General features: G+C 42.5%; 1 protein-coding gene across 1 annotated transcript; it reads right to left on the reverse strand.

The window, feature by feature from the left end:
* Positions 1-256: 256 nt before the first annotated feature.
* On the reverse strand, positions 257-9,279 carry coq10b (coenzyme Q10B). Its single transcript, XM_076263962.1, has 5 exons — positions 9,140-9,279; positions 4,561-4,713; positions 3,506-3,698; positions 3,314-3,415; positions 257-1,956 (listed from the first exon to the last, which is right to left on the reverse strand). The coding sequence occupies exons 1-5, from the start codon at positions 9,238-9,240 to the stop codon at positions 1,789-1,791; spliced, it is 717 nt and encodes a 238-aa protein (XP_076120077.1). The 5' UTR covers positions 9,241-9,279; the 3' UTR covers positions 257-1,788.
* Positions 9,280-12,036: the final 2,757 nt, after the last annotated feature.

Consider the following 12,036-nt stretch of genomic DNA (forward strand, 5'->3'; position numbering starts at 1 on the left):
ATGATTCAATAAATGGAATGTTGCTATAATTTCCTGAAACACGAAAATGAGGTGATTGTGTAATTCCAAGATTGAAACCAATGCCGAGTTTTAGGCCTAGAACATGAATACAATCCTCTAGGGGTCACGACCAGTCCACATAGTTTGTGAGACTATTATTATCATTCACATGACCCATCTATTTGCAGCGTTGCAACCACAAGTTAAACTAGTCAGAACCTGTTGGAAAGACATGACAAATCAAGCCACAGACAAGTTTTCTTAAATATAAAAATACTTTATGAACCATGCAGTCTGTATACATTTCACCCAAACACTGAAATTAAAATATTCTTAATTTACACTAAAAAAACAACCACATCACAACAAAGACATTGTGTTCTCTACAATGAGCACTGATCTGTGGTCTTAAGTCAGTATGTTCTGTACAGTGTGTTCTTCCCATAACCTAAATAAATAGATAATGACAAATGTATAATTTTTTTTAAAAGATAATGATAAATAAATGCTGTAACTTAACACAAATGCAACAGAACTGCACTGGTGATTTGGAATAGTCCAGAGACTGGGGGTTTGGGGTGGCCGATACTGATGCCTCACTACTGCTGCAATCTGCTGGGGCGTGCAAGAGAAGAGTCGCCACCACAACACCAGAGGCGATCCTTCACTGCACCCCGACAGCAGTTTGGGCCCTTTTTCGAAGCAGTGGGCATCCACAGTTTGCAATCGCTACCAGCATTCAAATCCAAAATTTCACAAACGCTATTGCACACTGTAACACGTCTTAATAACAAAGAAAAAAGCTACGGTCAATCTGAGGCGTTGTCGTCACCGCCACAAGAGAAGCGTCATAAATCTACGGCATTTTTACACTCTAGCCATCGTTCTGTTCACAAACCCTGATAAGGCGCACCCTATCCCCCGCATCACGGACAAGGCTTTGGAAGTATCTACCAACCTGACATCCCTTGTGCTGCGTTGGCATAGAAGAATGTAGCACCTTTCAGGAGTCTGTGAACAGGTAGAACTCTTACTGTGTGCTTGCTGTTTGACTGTTCCATCATTGTAGTACATCTGTTCTGCCTCCTCCTGCACCGAGCACGTTTACCCTTCTGGAGCCTGTGGCTGACATCGCTCTAGTCCCTTCCTGATTGAAATACTGATCACTTATCGGAAGTCCATAATTCATGCCTGCTTTCAAACAAAACCACTTGTTTTTTGGCAGCATTGGCATTCTAAGCATTATGCGAATGCCATAAAGGGAATTCATCTGAATCTTAAATCTTACGCTACCGTCTCTGTCTCCCTGATGTATTTTTTTTTGTTTGTTTTTTTCCAGTCTGAAATGTGTTCATTTGATCAAATTAGCCCTCGTCAGACTACATTCCAGTCTGCAGTTTGTCTTTGTCCTTTTTGGCGTGGATGTGGAATTATCACTTCCCCTCACACAGCCTCAACAATCAGCAGCCAGAGCAGATGGCGCCAAGAGTGGGCTTGGTGACATTCAGGAGGGAATATGGGGAAAGAAAGAAAGAAAAAAAGGGACCTGCCCATAGGGCAGACTTCAGCCTAGCATAAAACCCTCCACAGGCTGGGGGGTGACAGAACAAGAGAGAGAAAGAGAAAGAAAACAATTGTCTTTTTGACAAAGGCAAAGATGGTCTTTAGGCACCTTTATACCCCACACTTAAAATCCTGGCCCCCCTTCCGCTTGCTTCAACCTCAAGCCCCACCCCACCCAGGCAACCTTTTAGCCCCGCCTCTTTTCCACGTGCCTGAGGGCGTGCGCTACGTGTGGTGGATCTCATGGAACATCAGCTCACGGGGAATGGCCGTCTCTTGACCGTAGAGTTTCTTCGCACGGCGCTCGAAAGCTGACACCATCTGCTTCACCACCTCATCAAAGAAAACTGTGGCCAACTGAGAGTGTAGCAGTGAGCGGAACTCAAAGGAAATCTAGAGAGGAGAGAGAGGGAGCCATTAGTAAGACCCTGCTCAGAGCTTTACTCAGTCAAAATCACAGACATGGGAAATTGCTTGGAATATGTATAGCTTTTTTCTTATTTGGATTCCAAATGCACTGTAGAAATGCAGGGAAGAATCAAGCATCTCCAAAAAGCAAGCAAATAAAACTGAGTGGCGAGATATCCCTATTCAGCTTGCTGCATACCTAGGTAGACTTACAACAGCCAAAACAATACCCAAAGTATAAAGGTAACACAGGTTTTGATGGGTGGACCTCAATTGACCGTTCGCAAAACCCCGCCCATCGAACACAGATGAGCCAATGGCAGTCCAGTAGCTCCGTGCAGGCAGACATGGCCCGTCAACTTCACCTTACGGCTCCATAGAAATGTATTGGGACCCTTGATATTTGTCCGGTTTTATGGGATTTTATAGTGATATTGAGTTGAGTGAGTTGAAAAGGACAGTCAAATGACATATGTGGGATTAACACAACACCAATACACAGAAAAATGCCTTTCAATCTTGATTACGTTTTCTGTAATTATGTTAGATTAAATTCTCTAGTCCCAGATCTCCACTATTTTAAAGCAAAGGGTTACTCCTTAGCAAACCATAACGAAACAGTGCTCCACCACATCTGTGGATTAAGCCACATATTCAACTCAATGTAAGTCAGATAAAATAAGGATGTTAATGGTTTTCAGCATTGCCAGCATTGTACATAAAATGATTGTCACTTGGAAGAGACTTGTAGATAACTAACGTTAGCATAGTTAGCTAACTGCTGCTAATAACGTGCTAGCTTCGTCACGTCAGAGAAGCATGGGGCTGTGCCACTGATCTTTATAGATCCGTGGGCTGTGCACAGTAGTGTAACATTCATTCACCATATAATAATAAAGTTGAAGTGGCTCTGCAATATAGGCTATGTTTCCGTTTTTTGGCAGCACCATGTTCCTTACATGACATGGCCCAGTGTCCTTGTAACATGCATGCAAGTCTATCTAGCACAGCTAATATTAATATCAGTGAATCACACTCGCCTCCCGTTTAAGTTTGTCACCCAACAAAGCTAGATATGAGTTTTTATACATGTGTCTCCATGTCATACTGCAGTCTTTCAACGGATTGTAAATTATTGTAATGAATTTACGTCCGTGGCTCTCTAAAAGAGCCTCTTGTGCTGTAACTTTTGCAAAGTCTTAACAGCTACAGTACTGTACTAATTGAATTTCTAGACAACTCTGTTCTGAGTTTGACGAGCGTAGTAACAATAACTAGGGGGCGTGGCTTTTGCGAACGGTCAATTAAGGCATTTGAATGAGATTCTAATTTCAGTACTCACAGCAAAGTCAAGAGTGCACGTGCGTGGGTAGCCAGGAAGACCAGGGCTGAAACGCCACACTGTCTCCAGGTGATTGAAGAGTTTACCATCAGAGCAGGCAGCCTGAAATTTGAGTACACAAACATACAAGTTAGCCAGAAATCGCAAAACCTGCATTACACCTAAAAAGACACAAATGATGTGCTTGCATACCTTGACCATGTGGGGACGCACTGTGGTGACCAGGGAAGTGTAATTTTCCACTACTGGAGGGAAGCCAACGGTGAGCTTGGCCTTGCAGAAGCCTGTTCGGCGGAAGACGACATCCGAGCGCTTGCACCAGGGCACAAAGTGTAGGTAGTCCTCCACACCAGCGACCACGGTGTACATCTCCTGCATGGAATACCTGGAGCAAAACAAACAAGGGTCAAACTGCATTCTGCAGGCAGGCATATGACTATGACAAGGCCACGGCTGACAAGCAAGCGCGCATTAATCTCCCATGAAGGGTATAAAAGGGCCAGAGTGGAATGTTTTGCATCTGAAGGTCAGACACCCTTGTGAGTAAAGGATTCAGTGTGGCCTCTGACACAGAAAAGTACAAATAGCAACTAAGCCCCCACCCGCTCCAGCAAGATTTATGCAGCACAGTTCGGCAGTTCACCGAACAACACATGATGTCCTACACTTGTATAGTGTGCATGAAGTGCACACCAAAAACTGATTCTCAACTTTAACCCATTTCAAGATTTTAAAGCACAGCACAACCCTGGCCCAGGGCTGTGCTTTTAAGTCTCATGCCAAAGTCAGACAGCGTGCTGAGGAGTATTATTAGTCCAAGAACAGGATATTGCGGGAGCAGAAAGAACAACAAGCCAGCTGGCTGTTGTGATGTAATGTCCAGATCTGCTTGTCATGCCAGGGTCCCGGGCTCTAATCTTCAGACAAGGCTGTGCTGAAAGCCGCTTCCTCCTTTTGTCAATGAAATTCTTCATGTTGGGCAATTAACATGATGTTAGACCTCCAGTCTTCTTATAACGGCCGGACTTCAACCTTAAACAGCATCCTGACGAGCTTTTGTTAACTACACTACTGGTGCACAAATGGGTCAGGTAGTGACACTGTACCCTTGCCATGCCATTGCATAACCAGCCGATGGGAACATGCTAAATATACCCGAGGAGATAAAGAGATGGAAACCTTTCTTAGGTCACCTAATGCCAGGCCTGAAGCAGCCAGGGCGTGTCTGTGCAGGGCCACTCACTCACCCAATGATGCGTCTCTCAGAATATTCCTTCCTCTTGTTGAGTGTGTCGGCCAGGTTGAAGAAGCTGCGCGTGGGGGCCACCGCTGCGCGGCCGGACATAGCGCCCAGCAGCGGCGGCACTCGCGTCATCAGAATCCCGCATGATGACAGATACCTGTTTCCAAAACAACACATAGGGGGAGAACAACTGAGAAATGGTCTACTCTTGACCAGGACAAACAAAAATCAATGCTGGTAAACTGTTAGGAAGTCTGCCTGCATTTCTAGAGCTGGTGTACAACAGTACATGTCTAATAATAGCTACGTTAGACAGAATAAAGCGATGCAGGCGGATTTCATTTACTTCTGGCAGTACAATTTGGATTACGGCTTGAATTAAGCGCACACACACACACTAATGTTTAGTGCACGCCAAACATATGGGCTTGCAATTACTCTTTTTATTTGAAAAGTGTTTCTTGAAAGTCATCCCAAACGTGTGTTTACATAATCTTGTAATGTTGTTATAATAAAGACCCTAATGAATTCTAGTGACGGAAGGACATGCTGAAAACACATTCCAGATTCCAGGGGCACAGGGTCTGACGACTTCACAATCATATCACAAGTAGGTTTATGGAGTTTTTACCTAAAACTGGTGCATTAGCCTACAGTACCTAACTAAAACGCATGCAAACACCACCTTGCTACAGCCTTGCTTGCACTGAGAAAAACTTGCCAGCAAGCTTTTCCCACAAGTATTGGTGTAGCTCTGTTGTAATGGCTTTTCTTAAGTTTTCACAGGTTGTTCCACTAATGTAACTAAATAACTAGTGTAATGTTCATGGAAGCTGCTTTGGACAAAAGTGCAGAATACCATAACCAAAACTAGATTGGAAACATCCTGGGCAGCTAGTGGGAATGACTGTTGGGCTTATTCGGCATTAACATGATCATTTACCAACAAACTTAATATAAAGATGACACCAAAAGTAGTTGATCATAAAAATAGAAAGAGTTGAGTTTTTGCATAGTGTTGCTAAAATACAAATACCCACAATTATAACATCAAACGCAAATAAAATGTAATTATTGCAGCAAGTGCAACCCTAACTTGTGGGCCCTCCAACTCCTGAATGTTGAGTAAGTATGAAGAGAGGAGAGGGCGAGTGCTGCGTTGGGTCAAAACAGTATTTAAAAAGGATCAGATGCTATTTGAGCGTGGACAACAGAAGTTATAAGCTTAAGGCTAAATGTGACTGTCCTGTATGTAAGCTGTCAAGGAATCCGAGGCACAATGGTCAAGTATAAGTTAAAAATATAAGTATGTGTAAATACACTGCTGAAAAAAATTAAGGGAACACTTACATTTTTCCACAATTTTTAAAACGCATTTCTGAAACCTTCGACCCTTTTCTCCATTCTCAAACTACATTCACAGAATGTCTGACAGTTCTTGCAAAATAAAACACTCGTCTCAAAAGTTTTACTTGTGCTCAGAACCAAACAGTGTCAGAGTACCGATCCAGTGTATGATGGAAGTGTTCCCTTAAAGGAAAATTCCGGTTTTTAGCACTTTAAGGCCCTTTTCTGGTTTGTTTTGGATGAACTAGAGTGGTGGACACCGAATTTTTGACGATTGGTCCGGTCTCGACTTTTCTGACTCGTTTTGAATCGCCTTTTCACCTCTCAGGGTGGCTGGCAATGGGCATACTGTAGTAGGCTACTCAAACATGTCCTAAAACAACCCTTAACGTTCGTTTTCAAAACTGTGTAACTCACCGAGTGGTTAGTGGTGTTAGTTGATGTTCCAAAACAAGTAGCGTAGCAAAATACAGTTTCTGTCGTCTTTTATTTGGCATTTTGTAAAATCCCATTGATTTTTGTTGGAAGACTCATTGCACGTTGATATTACTACTGCGCCACCGTCTATGCTTCAGGTTCAAATACTAATCATACATTGCGCCGATATATTTGCTTTTAATAGTCAACGAACTCCACTTACCACTCGGTGAGTTGCAGTTTTGAAAACGAACGTTAAGGGTTGTTTTAGGACATGTATGAGTAGCCTACTACAGTATGCCCATTGCCAGCCACCCTGAGAAGTGAAAAGGCAATTCAAAACGAGTCAGAAAAGTCGAGACAGGACCAATCGTCAAAATTTCAGTGTCCACCACTCTAGTTCATCCAAAACAAACCAGAAAAGGGCCTTAAAGTGCTAAAAACCGAAATTTTCCTTTAATTTTTTTGAGCAGTACATGTTAAAAGTATGTTTTGCATGCCCATGTACCTAGCATACCGCTGTCTTGACTTCATATTCTCATACATTTGCACATAGCCACTGCAGAAAGTCAACCATAAGGACATGGACGAAACCAAAAGACCATCAAAACTCTGTCCTGGCTCTGACATTTGGCCCACATGGTGTGCCCAAAATGTGTGTGAGAGAAACTGTAGTCATCAATAGCAATTTAACCACAGATCTTAACAACAAAAGACCAAGTACACAGTCTGGACAAAAGAAATCCATCTGTGGCCAATTTTCCACAGTCTTTCCTAGAAAAGCTGCCATCAATTGAACAGCACAAGCCTAAACATAGGGTTGACATTGGCAATTTAAAGAACTCATACCAATGTAACGAACCCAGCATTGCGCAAGATTCACCTCTGACGTATACACAAAGAAAACTTTGACATATGAGAGTTAGGCCTAGACACTTCTATATTTGTAGGAGAGGGCATCTGGGCCACTTGACCATAATCACAGCACAGACACTCACACTCAGTCAGTTTAGATCTGGGTCATGTGAATGTAGCACTGCTTTGAAGACGCAGTCTCAGCAGCTCCCTGGCACACCGACACAACTGCCAACACGAACATTGGACAGAAAAAGAGTCCAGTCAGACAAACCTTCTACTTCACTTCTCAACTCATTCAGAAGATTAACAAAGCATAGGAACACTACACAAAAATGTGGCATGGGTAGTAGGAATAGTAGTCTAACCTCTATTAGTACATTAATTCAAAAGAAATTACATTAACATTAATGACAAAAGGACAGGGTTGACCTAAATTCCACTGCATACAGATTTTGAAATGAAAGTCTTGATTGCACTTTTCTTCTTGCTTCTTCCACCATCTCCTTCGACCACACTTGCTTCTTCCACCATCTCCTTCGACTAGTATTTAGATTTCTGCACTCTCATCCTCTGGTATTTTTGTTTCCTAAGGTCCCCTTTGCAATAGAGTTTCTGGTTCTAAAATGTCCCTCAAGATGAATAAAATATATCTATTTTCAATGTTATTCCTCATATTGTAAGTCGCTTTGGATAAAAGGTTCTGCTAACACCCATTGGACACGCATCAGAACACAGGCTGGGTGAACGACAATGACCCCGTCAAGGCGAGACCACATGCCATTTTAGATAACTCTACCTGGCAGGTCAATGTTTGCAATGAGTACACAATGTCCCTGGCGAGCTTGTGAAGGGCAACTTCACAACTGCTGGCAACATCACAACTTTCTCTGATAACACGCAAGCCTAGTACGTCACAGCTGATCATGATGTCACACAATGTGCCACTCAAGGCACTGAGTGAACTCAAGTTTCTTTAATGTAATTCAGGAAGGTGGGAGTAGGTTTGAGGGGTGAGATGTCGGTGGGAAGGAGTCAAATACTGCCACTGCTTTTGCCAGCTATGCTAAAGTCATGTAAGAGAAAGCCATCTCGGTTGGATCAGAGGATAACCTCAGTGGGACTTTGATACCCTCATCAAAACGTAGTCCAATGATCAGTTCCTTATTTAGTCCCATCAGCATTCAGAGAAACATAGCAACTTTGCAACTGATCATGTAATGTGTAACCATGAAGCAGCACTATTTGCTTTCACAGTATTCTCACTTAAATGCTATCGTTTCAGAAATGTTGTGTTGCAACAGAATGTACGTAAACCATTGCTTGAACAGTCATTCAAAAACGTACCGGAGGGTACCTAAGAATCGACCGTCAACCATCATGTAGCAGCTAGCAAAATAAATTTAACTCCTAAATAAACACTAACTGCTTAGCTGCTAGCATCTATATGACTACTACTCCCATAAAATTTGTCAATCTTAGCTACTTCTGTGGGCATCAAAACATGTCCATACTCAAGTATGCTGGCTAGCTGAAAACGTGTCATGTAACTTCGTTACACTCGTTAACGTTATTTCGTTAAATTTTCATTTTTTTTAATTTTCCGGCGAAAGTGAAACAAAATGGCTCCAGTGACTGCTAACGTTAACGTCGACAACTGGATGGCTATCGAGAAGATAGCTAACGTTAACCAAGTTCAGAGTAAAGTAAGTTACTTCTATCCATTGCAAACCCAATGTTTCCTTTCTTAACAACATGGTAAGTTAACGTTATGGTTAAAGCAACAGTTTATTCCCAATATGGACTCTCAAAATAGCTTGTCGAGCAGAATATCGTTAGCTAACTTTAACGTTAGGTTAAAGTTACGTTGACGCGGCTAGGCTGACCAAGCAGATAGCCACTGGGACAAAGGAAAATTGGAGAGCTTTACAACGGCACGATCCAACCAGAAGACCTTAATTTACCTCACTCCACTCCTTCCCGGTACTTCTCGGCTACTTGAAGATGGCAATTGTTTGATACATTCGGCTACCGCTCTCCGCAAACACCGGGAACCTCTCGCCATCTTCAATATCGTGGACTGCTTCTTCTAAGACTAAGATAACCCCTCAAACGTAAACCCCACCCATCTCCAGATTTCGCCGTATCAGGCAGTAGTGATTGGGCAATAGTTTTACACACTGCACTTTGGTTGGTTCTCTCTACGTTCGTCAGTCTGTAAAATCGTGACGTGAGAGCACATTGTAGTGGAGTTGCGTGCGCATTCATATCACGGGATGTAGGATTGAGTTGCGGTCGGTGACACTGGCAACTCAAAGAGCACTTCAGAAAGGTTATGCTAAATGTGTTGAGGACGAAATGTTAAAACTGACCACTTTAACTATATGATCTCAAGTTGTAGACTTTGAATTGTATGTTTTATAAATGTAACAGCAAGACAATCCAGCCTGAAATCACAGCAAGGTCAACTATTTTGTTTAATTTGTCCTGCCATAGGCCATGGATAGGTACTACCTAGTCTATTATACCTAGGTAGGCTATTATATTCTACCCTTATGATTTTTCTTTATGTAACCTTGTAGGCTACTGAACATAATTTTACCTGTGTCAGATGTAGGCTGGGCTAGAAGTGGCCTACCTCAAGTGTTTCTGTGAAGGTCAGCTCAAGCAAACAAATAGGCCTATAAACAAATCTGCTGAATCTCTCCCCCCCCTCCCCCTTTTCCAGACACCTGCATTTTCAACACTCCTGAGTCCTTGCCAAAGCATTCCATCTGTGGTGGGGTTTAGAGTTGCATTGGTAGCCTAAGCCTTCAGCTTTCCACTATAGCTTTCCCTTTCAGTTGCAACACTGAGCCCTAAATAAAGTCTGGAGAACACTTGCATGGGTCTACGTACCTTTTCTTCATGACTTCTCTTCCATTTCTCTGCTCTTCCCTTACCAGTATAGGCCTATTATGCACACAAATGACACCGACTAGCTGTGGACCTGTATTGTTTTGCAGCTGTATTGGCTGAAATAATCTGCTGTAACTGGCACATACATATTGAAATCCATTGTCTGCATTACACCAAAATGTAATCCCCAACCATGACACAAGTGACACTGTGATAGAGTGTACTCATTTTACTAGTAAGGCATTCCAGGAGAAGGAGTGAGATGACATCACTTCAGTCAAATATTGGGTTAAGGGACTTTTCTTACATAGATGCAGTGTTTAAAGTGGGATTTGGTAGGTGGGGGAACCCTAAAATCCAGTGTCGGTGCAATGGGGAAAACGACTCACCATTGGACAACATATTGAGTATTGTGGTGTAGCAATACTTTTTGGACAATAATTGCTAGCTTCTTGATCACCTCTAGCCTGACGTTGTCATGTTCAAATTGGTGGGACTGAGCACCCAGGCTAGGTCACCTCTGTACACACGGAAAATTAACTCACCATTTATTTTAACAATATCATCGTGCTATATCGTTGGTATGAAAGAATATTAATAATTTATCTGAGGTGGTTCTCAAAAACACAAGTTTGATGGTGTTTTAATTTGGGAACAGAATGGACCTCTCTCCAACACAATTGACAGCAATGGATCTTAATATGTTTTGAATCACCTCTTTATAATGTATTTGTTAAGATAGTAGAGCCTTGTGTGCATGGAGAAAAAAAGAGACTTGACAAATCGTATGACCATGATCCACATATAATTTCCTTCTCTTTGGCCATGTCATATTAAATAGTAACCTACAGGAAGTAAATGACCGCTAACATGATTGTCAAAACAATCCCCCAGAAGTCAGTTTAAGCTAGTAGCCTATGCCTCTGGTCTGACAACATTTTAAAGAAATAAAACAATGTACAGGCCAAAGTCATAATGTTCACTTAGGCATATAACATTTACTTAGATTATGGATGTGTATTGGTAATGTCAGAAATGAAGGCACTGTATCAACAGATGGATTAACTGATGGCTGAGAGAGGAGAATTCTTTCACACAAACATACGGGCATTTGAGGGCGTTTTGGGGAGTAACCAGGTACGCCATGCTGTTGGAGGTGCAAACAAACGCTGTATCGCCATTGAGATCTGAAAGTGTTGTGAATCAGCCTCATTTCTGTAAATGTACATACTGCGTACTTCTTATGGTCATCTGTGATTTTTGTACCCATGTGTACCCTGTGTGTGTCTTTGGTCTGTATGCAAGTGTAGCAGGGCAAGGTTTTCGAAGAGGGAAAGCGGCACTAACAGCCAATCACTTTAGCCAGACTACGCCACCCTGGGCCTAGCACCCAGGGAAATGAGTTAAGAGAACACATAATTGCACCATAGCACACAGGTTCGTATACACGAGCCAGAGACGTGAATTCCAGTGGAAACATGACCAAGTTTATTTAACTAAAGCCAGGGAAAAGGAAGGGGGGAGAGCTGCAAAGACTAGTCTGGGTTAGGAAAGTACAAAAATATTTATTATGTTCTCTTGTTGCACTTTTGTTATTTAAAATGATCACAACTAACACAGGTTCCATAGGGGAGGCACGATGGAGCAGGATGAGCAAGGCAGGGGCTTACCTGGGGGAGGCAGACTACTGAGAACGTGCCCTAGAGCCCACACACATGCACACGCACAGCAAGAAAGATCAAATCATGACACCGCAGACCACAGCAAACATTCTGATAATTCACACCAAAATGTGCATCTTTACTGCACCACCACTAGGTGACGGACTAGCCTCCCGCCAGCGAGAACCCTGCCTGCCAAATTAACAAAACAGTTAAAAGTTGTTGCTCCCAGACTATGCAAAACAGACACTGTATAACTAAGATAATAAAGTAAAGTAAAACAAAAGGGTACAAGTACAATG

Source organism: Alosa pseudoharengus, unplaced genomic scaffold (genome assembly GCF_046254945.1).
Source record: "Alosa pseudoharengus isolate Yale_2024_CS ecotype anadromous, Long Island Sound unplaced genomic scaffold, YU_APseudo_1.1 YU_APseudo_1.1_scf_3, whole genome shotgun sequence".
In the NCBI taxonomy this organism is placed as follows: domain Eukaryota; kingdom Metazoa; phylum Chordata; class Actinopteri; order Clupeiformes; family Clupeidae; genus Alosa; species Alosa pseudoharengus.

Bases quoted from the DNA above. Each gene is read 5' to 3' on its own strand.
- coq10b (XM_076263962.1), bottom strand. From the start codon at position 9,240: ATGGCGAGAGGTTCCCGGTGTTTGCGGAGAGCGGTAGCCGAATGTATC. The intron at 3,699-4,560 runs GTGAGTGAGTGG...GTTTTGCTCCAG, and splicing joins TCTGAGAGACGCATCATTGG to GTATTCCATGCAGGAGATGT. The intron at 3,416-3,505 runs GTATGCAAGCAC...CTCAAATTTCAG, and splicing joins TGCGTCCCCACATGGTCAAG to GCTGCCTGCTCTGATGGTAA.